Source organism: Musca vetustissima, unplaced genomic scaffold (assembly GCF_032173495.1).
Source record: "Musca vetustissima isolate MV318-11 ecotype Yass unplaced genomic scaffold, APGP_CSIRO_Mvet_v1 utg5528, whole genome shotgun sequence".
Lineage (NCBI taxonomy): Eukaryota > Metazoa > Arthropoda > Insecta > Diptera > Muscidae > Musca > Musca vetustissima.
This window is the reverse complement of record NW_026888134.1, coordinates 75,378-91,488: the sequence shown is the minus strand read 5'-3', so window position 1 is coordinate 91,488 and position 16,111 is coordinate 75,378. Positions and strand designations below refer to the sequence as shown.

Here is a 16,111-nt window from a genome sequence, read left to right as displayed (position 1 = left end):
ATGTGCCGAATTTCGTGCAAATCGAAAAATATTTAGGGACTTTCTTGCACCATTTACCTTAAATCGGACGAAATTATATATGGGAGCTATATCCAAATCTTAACCGATTTTCACGAAACTTGGCATACATCATTCCAGGCTCAATTCAGTACGCTGTGCCAAATTTCGTGCAAATCGAAAGATATATAGGGACTTTAATGCACCATTTACCTTAAATCGGACGATGGGAGCTATATCCAAATCTGAACCGATTTTCACGAAACTTTGCACATATTATTCTAGACTTAATTTAGTACGCTATGCCAAATTTCGTACAAATCGAAAGATATTTAGGGACTTTGGTGCACCATTTACCTTAAATCGGACGAAAATATATATGGTAGCTATATTTAAATCAGAACCGATTTTCACGAAACTTTGCACACATCATTATAGACTCAATTCATAACGCTGTGCCAAATTTCATGCAAATCGAAGAATGTAGAGGGACTTTGGTGCACCATTTACATAAAATCGGACGAAACTATATGTGGGAGCTATAACTAAACCTGGACCAATTTTCACGAAACTTGGCACACATCATTCTGGGCTCAATTCAGTACGTTATGCCAAATTTTGTGAAAATCGAAAGATATATAGGTACTTTGGTGAAACATTTACCTTAAATCGGACGAAAATATATATGGGAACTAATCTAAATCTGAACCGATTTTCACGAAACTTGGCAGACATCATTCTAGGCTCAATTCAGTAAGCTGTGCCAAATTTCGTGCAAATCGAAAGATATTTAGGGACTTTGGTGCACCATTTACATAAAATCGGACGAAACTATTGTGGGAGCTATATCTAAATCTGAACCGATTTTCACGAAACTTGGCAGACATCATTCTAGGCTCAATTCAGTACGCTGTGCCAAATTTCGTGCAAATCGAAAGATATATAGGGACTTTGGCGCACCATTTACCTTAAATCGGACAAATATATATATGGGAGCTATATCCAAATCTGAACCGATTTTCACAAAACTTAACACAACATTATTCTAAGCTCATATCAGTACGCTGTGTCGAATTTCGTGCAAATCGAAAGATATGTAGAGACATTGTTGCACCATTTACATTAAATCGGACGAAAATATATATGGGATCTATATCTAAATCTGGACCGATTTTCACGAAATTTGGCAGACATTACTCTAGGCTCAATGCAGTACGTTAAGCCAAATTTCGTGCAAATCGAAAGATATGTAGAGACATTGTTGCACCATTTACCTTAAATCGGACGAAAATATATATGGGATCTATATCTAAATCTGTACCGATTTTCACGAAACATGGCAGACATTACTCTAGGCTCAAATCAGTACGGTATAAAAATGTAAAAGTGAAGGCTATAAAAATCCTTTACAAAAAATTATGTTGTAGTGTGTAAAATTCTCCCCACCCACAGCATTATCGAACACAACATGACCATTGATATGTTGCTTATATATGTTAGAAAGTGGGCCGTCCCCCACATACACCGCATCGCCGCAAAAATAATAACAACCGAAAAAAACCCCAAAACTGTCAATCTTCACAGTTAGGTACCACTATCAGTCCTGTTACCTCTAAGCGGATGACAACTGTGCGTTCATTCCCAGCCTAGCTAACCTGCCATGGCCATGGTTGTGGTTTCTGATTGTATTGGGGATGTGAGTGTGTCCCAGTGTGTGTGTGTGTTCGTTCCACTTCGCCGAATTCGAAGCCAGTTTTATTTTGGAGTGTTAATCCAAACAAACAATAAACGAAAAAAAATGTTCGGGAATAGTGTATCAAGTGTAAATATTATGAGACAAATAGATATGACAATTTAGTTTGTAGTGGTGGTTCGTTACCAGGAGATGTACAAAAAAATCGACAAACACACACTCCACACAAGCATACATTCATACACTACATCTTCATGCCATACAAATCCTGATAGACAAGCATAGCTGGAACAATTGTGAAAATTTACAATCCTTTTAGGTCTTAACAGGGACACACGATGGAGAATAAAACACCTGTTTAAGATGGGGTGGTATTGTCACAAAGTGACAAGGTGGAATTAAGTGTGAAACATGGAATGGATGCCTCACCCCTCCCTTGCGATTGAAAATTATGGAAAGAAAAATCACCATTTAAGATGAAATTTTAAATCATAATTGAAAAATATTTCTCATTTTCCCCATGCCTCCCCATACCACCCTCGCCTAACTTAGCTTAAAGCTATTTACCAGCATCCACAAAGGTATTACCGTGTAGCAGAAACACATGTAAAGAGCTATACGAATTTGATTTCCTTTTTGTTCTTTTATACAACAAAATAAGTGTCACTTGCAGATGATATCGGCAGCCATACACACACTAAAGATATACATACGCACACACTCACACATATAACGTCAGTATATACATATGAAGCATGCACGAGAAAAAAAATCAAGTTTTTATCAATGAGAGAGAATAATTTTTGACAGTGAAATGGGTGCTTTAAGAGATAAACAGTGGCATGAGAGGGATTCTGTGTAAAGAAAAATAACTTAACGAAACTTTTTTTTTATAAAAAGAGGAACTTAACGACATTTTTGTTAGAAAAATGGCTTAACGAAACTTTTTAGAAGAAGCCTATGACCTAACGAAACTTTTAGGCTGAGTTAACAACATCAATACAAAGATGGCTTAACGAAACTTCATAGAAGACAATGTGACTTAACGAAACTTGAAAATTTCGTTTTCTATACAAAAGTGACTTGGCGAAGGTTTTTGGGAGAAAAATGTGACTTAACGAAACTTTCAAACTGAGAAAATTCACTTAACGAAACATTTTCATATAGAAATTAACTTGACGATACTTTTCTATTTGGAAAATTCCTAAAAAAAGTTTCTTAACCAGACTCTTCTGTGAGAAAAATTGTCTTAACGAAACATTTTTATAAAAAACCTAACATAACGAAACATTTTTTTAAGGAAATCACACTTAACGAAACTTTTATGCATAGAAGCACCATTTAACGAAGCAGTTTCATATAGAAAATGTACTTAACGAAACTTTTCTTGAGGTATAACATACTTAACGAAATAATTATTTAAAGAAAAGTGATTTAACGAAGGTTTTTATAGATAAAAGCTACATTTCAACACTTAAAAGTGACTTAACGAAACGTTAAAACATTAAAAAATTATTTAACGAACATTTTTTACCGAAAAATTCACTTAACGAAACATTTTTATATAGAAATCAACCTAACGATACTTTTGAATATGTAAAAATCCCCAAGACTTACTTAACGAAACTCTTCTGTGAGAAAAATTAGCTTAACGAAACATTTTTATGAAGAAATCGCACTTAACGAAACATTTCTATAAAGAAATTACACTTAACGAAACTTTTCTGTGCAGAAAACACATTTAAGGAAACATTTTCATATAGAAAACATTATCGGCAGAGTAAAATCACTTGACGAAAGTTTTCTGTATAGAAAAGTCACTTGACGAAGCTTTTTTGAATATAGAAGTCATTTAACGAACTTTTCTTTAGGGGAAATTTACTTAACGAAATGTTTCTATCTGGAAAAGTTACTTAACGAAACTTACCTAGAGGAAAAATTACTTAACGAAACTTTCTATAGAAATGTTACATAACGAAACTTTTCTATATAAAAAACGAAACGTTCTATACGGAAAGTCACTTAACGAACCTTTTCTATATAGAAAAGTCACTTAGCGAAACTTTTCTGTATAGAAATGTCACTTAACGAAACTTTTCTATATAGAAAATACACTTAACGAAACTTTTCTATATAAAAAAGTCACTTAACGAAACTTTTCTATATAGAAAAGTCACTTAACGAAACTTTTCTATATAGAAAAGTCACTTAACGAAACTTTTCTATATAGAAAAGTCACTTAACGAAACTTTTCTATATAGAAAAGTCACTTAACGAAGCTTTTCTGTATAGAAAAGTCACTTAACGAAGCTTCTCTATACAGAAAAGTCACTTAACGAAACTTTTTTATATATATAAAAAAGTCACTTAACGAAACTTTTCTATATAGAAAAGTCACTTAACGAAACTTTTCTATATGGAAAAGTCACTTAACGAAATTTTTCTATATAGAAAAGTTACTTAACGAAACTTTTCTATATAGAAAAGGCACTTAACGAAACTTTTCCATATAGGAATGTCGCTTAACGAAACTTTTCTTTTGTTTTCCACATCATAAAGTCACATAACGAAACTTTTGTAATGAGGAAAGACACTTGACGAAACATTTATACACAAAAATCACTTAACGAAACGTTAACCTGGAGAAAAGTCACTTAACGAAAGTTTTCTGTAGAGAAAAGTCACTTAACGAAACTTGTCAATATAGAAAATACACTTAAAGAGACACTTTCCACGGAGAAACCCCACTCAACGAAATTTTACTTTAGTATTCCACATCAAAAAGTCACTTAACGAAATTTTTTTAAAGAGGAAAGTCACTTAACGAAACTTTTCTTCTTCACTTAACGAACATTTCCATAGATAACAAACCCATAACGAAACATTTCTATAGATAACAATCACTTAACGAATCTTTTCTGTATAGAAAAAATCACTTAACGAAACATTCTTGGACAGAAAACTCACTTAACGAAACTTTTTTTTATTTTGCCAAACCAATTTGACGAAATATTTTATTAGAAAAATACACTTAAAGAACATTTTCTATATCAAAAAATTACTTGACGAATTTTCCCATTAAGGCCCACTGTCTCTTGCATCGATTCTACATCGAAGCCACTCCATTATAAAGACTTCCGTTACTTTATTTTTTTCGGTTAGTTGAATAAAGCAACAAATATCCTCTACTGAAACTTTAAGCTTGTTGACGATGTATTTGTTGCTGTTGTTGTTGTAATTTCACTCGAGCAGTAACAAAAACCACATATCGTTGTAGATGCAACCAACCATCCGACCGACCAACCAGCCAACCGAACCACTCACCGGAAAGACACACATCGCACCCAAAAACAAAAATCCTTTTCACATAACGAAACACCAAAGTGTTGGTCCTTTCTCCTTACAGCTCTCCTCATTCGGCCACCAATACCCCGTGTGAGACATGGTGTGTGGCGCACACACGAGAACCCCACGCGTGATGGAAGATAAATTAAATTTTGTGGTTTGATTCTGTTTTTCGGTAAATGGGCAATCAATGGTTTGATTCATTCATTCGGCTATTCGCCCCGGCGTTCTATGGGCCATTCATTTATACAGGCAGGCAGTCATTCAGTCGTTCATTTGGCCATTCAGGCTGGCATTTTGTGGGCCCCGGTTAACTTATTCTTTAGTTATTTAAGGCGGCTCGACCGGGTAGCTGGCGAATCGTTGCGATGTTTGATTGTGTCTCTGAGCTTCCATTGAAAAAGAAGAAAATCGAAACGGAATGCTGGAAATAAAGGATTTTCCTACCGGCTAACAAAGAATTAAAAGGGGTGGTGCATGGTCCCCAGTGGGGGTGGGGGAGCAGATGATTCCGATAGGACACACTTTTCTCATTCAGACGATGAACGAGTCGATGGCAAAGTGTGGTGTGAAGAATTGGCTTGAAGTTGTGATAGTAGTTTTGTTGTTATTGTTGGCAATGGTGAGCTTTTCCTTTTTCACATTTCGCTTTTCATTTGACTACTATTGTTGTTGTAGTTATTGTTGATGTTGTTGTTATTTCGGCCATTGTAACATATAATTCGTTTGTATTGTTCGCCGGTTAATCTAATCGGAATTTTTATGGGCCTTTCAAACATAAAATTAAATGTTGATGTGTGTGGTTGGTTGTATGTTAATGTTGTATGGCACTTGTCGGTCAAACAAATCTGTAGTTTTTGGTGGCAAAAATAAATCGAAGAGAGAATGAGAGAGATAGTTGGAGAGTGTGAGAGAGAGGCTAAATATCTGCCTATAATGAAATAATGCATAAATTTTAATTTTAAAGTCACTAGGAATAACTTAACGAAGGTGTATAAATTGAATATTTTCTTCGTTAAGTTTAATTACCTTAATAAAAAGTTTCGTTAAGTGGATTTCCTATAGGAAAAAGTTTCGTTACGTGGGTTTTCTATACAGGAACCTTGCTTTAACAAATATTTTTACATAAAAGGAAGTTTCGTCAAGTGCTTTTTAATGTAGATAAGTTTCGTTAAGTGAGTTTTCTTTTAGGAAAAGTTTCGTTAAGTGGAATTTCTACATAGAAAAGTTTCGTTAAGTGAATTTTCTTTGAATTAATGTATCGTTAAGGCGATTTTTTATATAGAAAGGTTTCGTTAAGTGAGTTTTCTATACAAAAAATGTCGTTAAGTGGTTTTTATATACAAAGAAAAACCTTCGTTAAGTTAGTATTTTTCATAAAAAGTTTTATTAAGTGGATTTTGTCTATCAACAACTTTCGTTAAGTGGATTTTCTATACAGAGAAGTTTCGTAAGGAAACTTTTATATACAGAAAAGTTTCGTTAAGTGGATATTAAGTGCAGTTTCTTTAAACAAAAAGTTTCGTTAAGTGAGTATACTTCACAAAGAGTTTCGTTAAGTGGATTTTGTCTACCAAAAAGTTTCGATAAGTGGATTTTTCAAACAGAAAAGTTTCGTTAAGTGGATTTTCTATAAAGAAAAGTTTCGTTAAGTAATATTTCTGTACAAAAAGTGTCGTTAAGTGCAGTTTATTTAAACAACAAGTCTCGTTAAGTGAGTATTCGTTATAAACAGTTTTGTTAAGTGGATTTTGCCTACCAAAAACTTTCGTTAAGTGGATTTTCTATACAGAAAAGTTTCGTTAAGTGGATTTTGTCTACCAAAAACTTTCGTTAAGTGGCTTTTATATACAGAAAAGTTTCGTTAAGTACTATTTCTGTACAAAAAGATTCGTTAAGTGCAGTTTTTTTAAACAAAAAGTTTCGTTAGGTGAGTATTTTTCATAAAATTTTTCGTTAAGTGGATCTTGTCTACCAAAAACTTTTGTTAGGTTAGTTTTCTATGCAAAAAAAGTTTCGTTAATTAACATTTCTGTACACAAAGTGTCGTTAAGTGCAGTTTTTTAAACAAAAAGTTTCGTTAGGTGAGTATTTTTCATAAAATGTTTCGTTAAGTGGATTTTGTCTACCAAAAACATTCGTTAAGTGGATTTTTCATATAGAAAAGTTTCGTTAAGTGGATTTTGCCTACCAAAAACTTTCGTTGTGCCGCTTTTATATGCAACAAAAACGTTCGTTAAGTGACTTTTCTATACAAAAAATTTTCGTTAAGTAATATTTCTGTACAAAAAGTGTCGTTAAGTCCAGTTTTTTTTTTACCAAAAATTTCGTTAGGTGAGTATTCTTCATAAAGAGTTTCGTTAAGTGGACTTTGTCTACCAAAAACTTTCGTTAAGTGGCTTTTCTATACAGAAAAGTTCCGATGGGTGGATTTTGTATAAAAACAAGTTTCGTTATGTGGGTTTTCTCTATATAAAAGTTTCGTTAAGTGGTTTTTATATACAAAATCTTTCGTTAAGTGAGTTTTCTATAAAGAAAAATTTCGTTAAGTGATATTTTTATACAAAAAAGTCACGTTAAGTCCGTTTGTAGACAAAAAAAGTGGCATTAAGTGGCTCTCATATATACAAAAGTTTCGTTAAGCTGGTTTTTATATAAAAAGATTCGTTAAGTGTTATTATTTTTTACAGATAAGTTTCGTTAAGTAAACTTTCAATACAGAAAAGTTTCGTTAAATAGAATTTCAATACAGAAAGTTTCGTTAAGCGGGTTTCGTATACAAAAAAGCTTCGTTAAGTGAGTTTTACTGTACAGAAAAGTTTCGTTAAGTGAAAAGCTTCGTTAAGCGGTAGACAAGTTTCGTTATGTATATTTTCATAACAAAGAGTTTCGTTAAGTATAATTTCATTACAAAAAGTTTCGTTAAGTAGGTTTTTTACACAAAAAAAGTTTCGTTAAGTATGTTTTCTATACAGAAAATTTTCGTTAAGTTTTTTTAGTCTACAGAAATGATTCCGTAAGTAGTATTTGTATTAAAAAAAGTTTCGTTAAGTGGTTTTTGTATATAGAAAAGTTTCGTTAAGTTAATTTTCATAACAAAAAATGTTCCGTTAAGTAAGTTTCTATGCAGAAAATATTCGTTACGTATTTTTCTATACAGTAAAGTTTCGTTATTGCTCTATTATTAGATTATCACTTCACACACACCAACAACAACAATAATTTGCCAACATAGGTAATTCAATTTTTTAGTAGAATTTTTTTTTTCTGTTATTTTAATTCGCTCTTAATCTTATCTTTATTTGTTTACAATTATAAATCAAATTTTATTTGCCTTCCGAATTTACAATTTTTTCACCGAACCACTTCACGTCACGTTTCACGATAAGGTATCACAAGCCTTTAGACCCTCACCAATACAGGCGGCATAGGCCATCATATGTGGTATGGTATTTTGTTCATAGACACCGGTAAAGAGATGAGACCATGGTCCCGAAGCAAATACGCCAACATCTTCACCACCATGGGTCTCCGTGGACAATGGCACCGTGGCGGGGAACACATCCTTTGCGGCACCGGTCAATACCAAATTGGGGTCAATACGCTGAGTGGCCTTTTCATTGACATATTCCGAGTAGGAGGGGCCATTGGCATAGCTGAGCGGTGAATAGTCCATGCCATCAACATTCGAATTGCGTAGACTGAAAATGTCCGAGCCACGATTTTGATAACCAGCCACACTGAAGGTGTGCGAGTGATCGGAGGTCACGACAATGAGGGTATCTTCTTCGCTGGTCATTTCTCTAGCCATGGCAATGGTTTCGGAAAATTCTTTCGTTTCATCCAAGGCCATGCGTGCCTTGTTCGAATGATGCCCCAAATCAATTTTACCACCCTCCACAAAGAGGAAATAGCCCTGTTCATTGTCCTGTTCTAAAAATTCAATGGCCTTTTTGGTCATTTCCGCCAAAGTGGGTTGGGTGTTGGAGGGATTGGCCACCGCTTCCAGGTGGTAATCCATGTGATTGCTGCTGAAGGTACCCAACAAACGATCGATTTGTGTCAGATCCACATTAGCCAATTCTTCACGGGTCTCAACATAGGCATTGCGTGGGGATTTTTCTAAATACTCTTCGATGAGATTGCGGCCATCGGTACGCAAACCTTTGCTGTAGATTGTCTTGTCAAAGAAATTTCGCTTGCCACCACCCATCATGACCTTTAGACGGGATCCAACCGCACCATGGATCAGCTGGACAGCAATATCATCGAGGCCATTGTCTGGACCACAATCGGCCTCAAGATCATCATTATTTTCCCAAACACGGTCGGCAGTGTGAGCATAGACCCCAGCCGGGGAGGCATGGGTAATACGGGTGGTGGTAACAAAGCCGGCAGATTTTCCCGCATCCATGGCCCATTTGGCAATGGAGTAAACATGATTGGAGGTATTACGCATAGCTTCACAATTATCCCGACCGACATGGGCATTGACACCAATGGTACCATAATTGGCCTTAACACCGCACAAATAGGCTGTGGCCGTGGTTGCCGAGTCTGGGGTAATTTTATCCACACTGTAGGTTTTCGAAAGGCCAGTATAGGGGAATTCTTCAAACGACAACTTCGTGTGTTCACCATCAATGTAGTTGCGGGCCGCTACCAGGGTTGTCAAACCCATCCCATCACCCAAAAACATTATCACGTTCTTGGCCACCTTCGTATTTTGTTGTTGCCGCTGTTGTTGTTTGATGAACTCCTTGCCCTGATTTAACCAAAATTCTTGGGTATCTTCACCCACCCGTCTCAATGATCTGGCATCGAAGTGATCATTCCGCAAATCGGGATGCATTAATTTATCTTTTAAATCCTCTTCATCCTGTTGGGGGCTGCAGAGAACCGTTTGTATCAGGAGTAGGCCCAAAATCGTAATCTTAAGGGAGAACTCCATTGCGAACCACCTCTTCGAGCAAAATTTTCCGTTCAACTAAATCGAAATTGTCCAATACATGGGCCTTAAGTAGAACTTGTTGTTGTTGTTGGCGTCGCTTGACGCCTCTACTTCGCACGTCTTCGTCTCTGCTGTCACTTCACATCGATAGCTGTCAAATTAACTAACAATTTTTCTCAATGGCCGATAATTTTGTTAAACAGATTATCGCAATGTTGATCTTTGTTCGGAAATCACTCTTTTTTTTGGTAATATTGGCCACTTGTGATAATGAAATCAGTGACGGTGACGTCGAATAGCAAAAAAAAGAAGCGTGCTAATAAAGGAGGGTGTGGGGGCAAATTTCTTAGGATTCAAAATTAAAAGTTGTGGATTTTTTTAAAAAATATTTTTGGGGTCCTACACAAGGCGCGGATTTTTTAAAAAATATTTTTGGGGTCCTACACAAGGCGTGGATTTTTTAAAAAATATTTTTGGGGTCCTACACAAGGCGTGGATTTTTTAAAAAATATTTTGGGGTCCTACACAAGGCGTGGATTTTTTAAAACTTATTTTTTAGGGTCCTACACAAGGCGTGGATTTTTTAAAAAATATTTTTGGGGTCCTACACAAGGCGTGGATTTTTTAAAACTTATTTTTTAGGGTCCTACACAAGGCGTGGATTTTTTAAAACTTATTATTTAGGGTCCTACACAAGGCGTGGATTTTTTAAAACTTATTTTTTAGGGTCCTACACAAGGCGTGGATTTTTTAAAACTTATTTTTTAGGGTCCTACACAAGGCGTGGATTTTTTAAAACTTATTTTTTAGGGTCCTACACAAGGCGTGGATTTTTTAAAACTTATTTTTTAGGGTCCTACACAAGGCGTGGATTTTTTAAAACTTATTTTTTAGGGTCCTACACAAGGCGTGGATTTTTTAAAACTTATTTTTTAGGGTCCTACACAAGGCGTGGATTTTTTAAAACTTATTTTTTAGGGTCCTACACAAGGCGTGGATTTTTTAAAACTTATTTTTTAGGGTCCTACACAAGGCGTGGATTTTTTAAAACTTATTTTTTAGGGTCCTACACAAGGCGTGGATTTTTTAAAACTTATTTTTTAGGGTCCTACACAAGGCGTGGATTTTTTAAAACTTATTTTTTAGGGTCCTACACAAGGCGTGGATTTTTTAAAACTTATTTTTTAGGGTCCTACACAAGGCGTGGATTTTTTAAAACTTATTTTTTAGGGTCCTACACAAGGCGTGGATTTTTTAAAACTTATTTTTTAGGGTCCTACACAAGGCGTGGATTTTTTAAAACTTATTTTTTAGGGTCCTACACAAGGCGTGGATTTTTTAAAACTTATTTTTTAGGGTCCTACACAAGGCGTGGATTTTTTAAAACTTATTTTTTAGGGTCCTACACAAGGCGTGGATTTTTTAAAAAATATTTTTGGGGTCCTACACAAGGCGTGGATTTTTTTAAAACATATTTTTGGGGTCCTGCACAAGGCGTGGGTATTTAAAAAAATATTTTTTTTTGTAACAAATATTTTTACTGATTGCATCTTAACCTCCATAATTTTTTCTCAGAATTTTTTTTCAGATCTTTTGGAGATATTCTGTCAATCTTGATATAAAATTCTGAAAACCCCATTCCAAGAAATTTCGACACTACGTCACTAATTGGGCAAAAAGTAACCACTTCGTTTTCTCTGTCACAAAGATTGACATAATCGGCAAATGAATATGGCCTTTAAAATACCTGACCACCGATAAGAGGGCACGACAAAAAAAAAAAAAACGTTTTCAAGCATCTGCAAATTGGAGATAAGATTTCTAATTTCATAAAAAAAAATTCTATAAATTTTAAAGCAATAAATAAAACCCCTTTAGTATGTCAAAGAATTTTGACCAGAACGTTGCGACAGAGACCAGGACAAAATGAGGTCTAAAGTGGTGGTAGTGATACTCGTCATGTCCTGCCTTTTGTTGGGACTGGCCCAAGCCGAACATGATCCTGATCATCCAAATTTCCCCAGCCCGAGGGCATATACCATGGCCACCGAGGAGGCGGATACGCAATTTTGGGTAGATAAAGCCCAAAATATTCTGGCCCATAAACTACAGGCCTATAATCAGCTGAACAACAAAAGGGCGAAGAATATTATTCTCTTCTTGGGTGATGGTATGTCGGTCCACACTGTGACAGCTACCCGTGATTTTATGGGTGATAGCAGTATGCAGGTGTCATTCGAAAAATTCCCCTATACCGGATTATCGAAGACCTATGCTGTGGATAAACGCACGCCCGATTCAGCCTCAACGGCCACGGCTTATTTGAGCGGAGTGAAGGGTAACTATGGTACGATTGGGGTGAATGCTAAGGTTCCCAAATATGATTGCTACAAGGCCAACGACACATCGACTCACACCGAAAGTTTGGCTAAATGGGCTCAGGATGCGGGGAAATGGGCTGGTTTGGTAACCACTGCTCGAGTGACACATGCCTCACCGGCTGGTGTCTATGCCCACACTGCCAACCGTGCCTGGGAATATGATGAGGCCATTATTGAGGATGGTTGTAGCCCGGAGATAAATGTTGATATTGCACGCCAACTGGTGGAATGGCCCGTGGGTAAGGAGCTACGTGTGGTCTTGGGTGGTGGACGCCGTAACTTCCGTGACAAAACCATGAATGACGAAGAAGGCCAACCCGGTTTGCGTAGTGATCGTCGGGATCTAATCAAAGAATGGTTGGATGGCAAACGTGCTGAAAAGAAATCCGCTGAATATGTTTGGTCCAAGAAGGGTCTGGAAATGGTGGACATAAGTAAAACGGAATATCTTATGGGGCTGTTTAGTCCATCCCATTGTCCATATCATGGTGATTTGAAGAGGAATCGCTTGGAAAATTCCGATCCTTCATTGTCGTTGATGACCCAAAAGGCCATTGAGCTGTTGAGTAAAAATGAAAAGGGATACTTCTTGTTTGTGGAGGGTGCCCGCATCGATATGGCTCATCATGATTCGAGGGCGCATAAATCTCTCGAGGATACTGAGCAGTTTGCCAAGGCTGTTGAATTGGCAAGGAATATGACCAGTGAAGAGGATACTCTGATTGTGGTGACATCGGATCATTCGCATACCATGTCGCTGAATGGTTATCCGGTAAGTTTTGGTCTTGAAAATATTTTCTAAAAAAATTCACACCTTATGAAGGACCCTCAAAATATTTTTTAAAAAATATACGCCTTATAGAGGACCCTTATTTTTTTAATCTTCGTTTTTTATAAAAATTAATAATTTTTTCTAATTTATTTTTTTTATTTCCAGTATCGTCGTCAAAACATTTTCGAATTGGCCCCCGGTAAGGCCTCCGATGGCTTGCCCTATACCATTCTCTCCTATGCCAATGGCCCTGGCTACTCGAAAACGTTCTCCTCAAAGACAGGACGTCGCGACTTGAGGAAATATGATACACAGGATCCTTCTTATCGTTTTATGGCCACTGTACCCCTGAACTCGGAAACCCATGGTGCCGATGATGTTGGTGTTTTTGCTTCGGGTCCCATGGCCCACTATTTTGTCGGCAATTATGAACAGACTAATATTCCTGCAACTATGGCCCATATTGCCAATATTGGTCCCTTTGCTGATGATAAACTTTAAGCAGATTTTAATCTCCTGTTCAATTTTTAAGGTACTCCAATCCTAAATAAATAAAAATATAGTTACAGAGAATAGCATCGACTATTATTATTTACAAAGGACTTGATGGCGAATATTTGACAAAGGATATCCTCTTTTGTATTTATTTTCCTTACCATTGTTTTTGTTATTATTATTGTTGTTGTTGTTCGTGTTACAAAAGGTGTTAGAATTATATTTACCTTTTGGTTTTCTGGATACATATTCACAAGTCAAGTATTGTATTACAAGGATAATGCCACATTTCGACTACCTGCTGGAGGCGTTATCCCAACATTTCAATATCAGATTCTTGTATGCAAAAAAAAACAACGAAAGCAAAAACTTCGAAACTTACCGTCTAAGTAAATATTGAAATTTCTTTGCTGTTGTTGATAAAGGCAAAAGGTTAAGTTTTCTAGTGGCTCGATACTTTGTCTAGAAATTGATTACAATGTTTGATAGACTAAGTCATACATAAGGAGGGGAGGCGGGCATGACTTGTCAAAAGTGCTGATAAAAGGGAAAATAAATTAAAGACAACAAAAACTACGGCAGCAGTATTTAAAAATTAAAACAATGTTTTTTTTTAATTATATTTTTTTAAATATATTTTTCGAGAACCCTGAGCACCTCATAACCTTGACTAGCCTCTACATAGATTTGTGGCAACTAAACATACCTATATGGGACTCTGTGTTAATACTCACCAACCATTCGGATCACCACACCAGCTATACGGACCTCTATAGAGCTACGCACCAGCTATACGGACTTCTATAATGATCCGCACCAGCTATACGGACCTCTATAGAGCTCTGCACCACCTATACGGTTCTATATAGAGCTCCTCACCAGCTATACGGACATCTATAGATCTGCGCACCAGCTATTAGGACCTCTATAGAGATTCGCACCAGTTATACGGACTTCTTCAGGGCTCCACATAAGCTCTACGCCAGCTAGTCGGACTTCTATAAAGCTATAGAGCTCCACACTAGTTATACGGACCTCTATAGAGCTCCTCACCAGCTATACGGACCTCTATAGAGCTCCTCACCAGCTATACGGACCTCTATAGAGCTCCTCACCAGCTATACGGACCTCTATAGAGCTCCTCACCAGCTATACGGACCTCTATAGAGCTCCTCACCAGCTATACGGACCTCTATAGAGCTCCTCACCAGCTCTATAGAGCTCCTCACCAGACCTCAATAGAGCTCCGCAACCAGCTCTACGCAACTCTATAGAGCTCCGCATTAATTCTACCACCTCTATAGAGCTCCGCAACAGCTATACGGATCTCTACAGAGCTCCGCAAAAGCAATACGAACCTCTACCTCTGACATTTACATTTTTCACGCAATACCTCCCTCATTGTGTACTCCCTCAAATAAAAAAATCATCTTTTTATTCTACACATTATCTACACTTTATTTCGAAATCATTTCATCTCGCCATTTATTTTCTTCTTTCGTCCTCCTCTTCTTCCCTCAGAGCTTCCACATATTCCTTAACGAGTGACCGTACTGCCGGTGTTGGATATAATTTTCGTATTGGAGCCAAATCACCACTTTCAGTTACCCGATAAATTGTATGTGGTTCCAATTCCGCCTCAATTTCAATACCAGTAGAACGTGGTTTTGGGCATACCGGGCAAGGTGTGGTTGGTCCACGTGGACCGGGTAGACCCTTTGGACCGATTGCCGGCGAGAGAAGACCTGGTGGTCCTCGATCACCTTTTTGGCCTATGGGTCCCGTGGGTCCTTGGGCACCAACAACACCCGTGACACCCCTGTCGCCCTTTTCGCCTTTGGCACCCAATTGGCCTTGGGGACCGGGCGGACCATCTGGGCCCTGTTCACAGACGCATGATTTCAGGAGGGCGTGGGTAAAGGTGCTGAAACCTTAAAAGAAAGAAATATTTTGAAATAAAAGTTGATAAAAAATAAAAAATATTTTTCCTCCCGAACTTACCCGCAACTAATAGGAAAGCCAGCAATATTTTCATGTTTAGAAAAAAAGTATTTTTTTTTTTTATTTCATAAATTTTGTTGTTTGCTCTGCTACGACTAAAATGTTACTAATTTTCAAAATCTATCTGCCGCCTATTTTATATTACACCTTCTTTAGGGTATGATTGTCATAATTACCAATTTCCATTCATATTTCCAAAAAATCCGATTTTGGTCAATGTGTGTCAATGAAAATGGGCTTTTCTCAATTTCCCCTCCCCTCCTCCTCTCCCACTAACTTGTCTCCATCAGTCGTAAATAATTTATGGTCTATGTTTTGTGTTTTTTCTTTATCGATAAATGGTTCTAAGCCGAGTTTTATAGCTTCTGCCCTCGTATGTGTGTGAGTGAATTGCTTCATTTACCCACACACACACATTGTGACCATTCAATGTCCACTTGATCCATGGTTTTGCTGAATGATGAAATGTGAGACAT

General features: G+C 36.8%; 3 protein-coding genes across 3 annotated transcripts; 1 reads left to right on the top strand and 2 right to left on the bottom strand.

Annotated features, from left to right (window-relative positions):
• Nucleotides 1-8,410: 8,410 nt before the first annotated feature.
• LOC133335972 (membrane-bound alkaline phosphatase-like) lies at nucleotides 8,411-9,986 on the bottom strand. Its single transcript, XM_061544265.1, has one exon. It carries the CDS (start codon nucleotides 9,984-9,986, stop codon nucleotides 8,415-8,417), a length of 1,572 nt encoding a protein of 523 aa, XP_061400249.1. The 3' UTR covers nucleotides 8,411-8,414.
• Nucleotides 9,987-12,026: 2,040 nt separating this feature from the next.
• Nucleotides 12,027-13,640, top strand: LOC133335973 (membrane-bound alkaline phosphatase-like). Its single transcript, XM_061544266.1, has 2 exons — nucleotides 12,027-13,139; nucleotides 13,305-13,640. Exons 1-2 carry the CDS (start codon nucleotides 12,027-12,029, stop codon nucleotides 13,638-13,640), a joined length of 1,449 nt encoding a protein of 482 aa, XP_061400250.1.
• Nucleotides 13,641-15,119: 1,479 nt separating this feature from the next.
• Nucleotides 15,120-15,669, bottom strand: LOC133335971 (collagen alpha-2(IX) chain-like). The gene is made up of 2 exons (XM_061544264.1): nucleotides 15,636-15,669; nucleotides 15,120-15,565 (listed from the first exon to the last, which is right to left on the bottom strand). Exons 1-2 carry the CDS (start codon nucleotides 15,667-15,669, stop codon nucleotides 15,120-15,122), a joined length of 480 nt encoding a protein of 159 aa, XP_061400248.1.
• Nucleotides 15,670-16,111: the final 442 nt, after the last annotated feature.

Excerpts from the sequence above, each read along its gene's own strand:
- LOC133335971 (XM_061544264.1), bottom strand. The coding sequence starts at position 15,669 with ATGAAAATATTGCTGGCTTTCCTATTAGTTGCGG. Across the intron at positions 15,566-15,635 it reads GGCTTTCCTATTAGTTGCGG|GTTTCAGCACCTTTACCCAC; the intron begins GTAAGTTCGGGA and ends CTTTCTTTTAAG.
- LOC133335972 (XM_061544265.1), bottom strand. The coding sequence starts at position 9,986 with ATGGAGTTCTCCCTTAAGATTACGATTTTGGGCCTACTCCTGATACAA.
- LOC133335973 (XM_061544266.1), top strand. The coding sequence starts at position 12,027 with ATGGCCACCGAGGAGGCGGATACGCAATTTTGGGTAGATAAAGCCCAA. Across the intron at positions 13,140-13,304 it reads TGTCGCTGAATGGTTATCCG|TATCGTCGTCAAAACATTTT; the intron begins GTAAGTTTTGGT and ends TTTTATTTCCAG.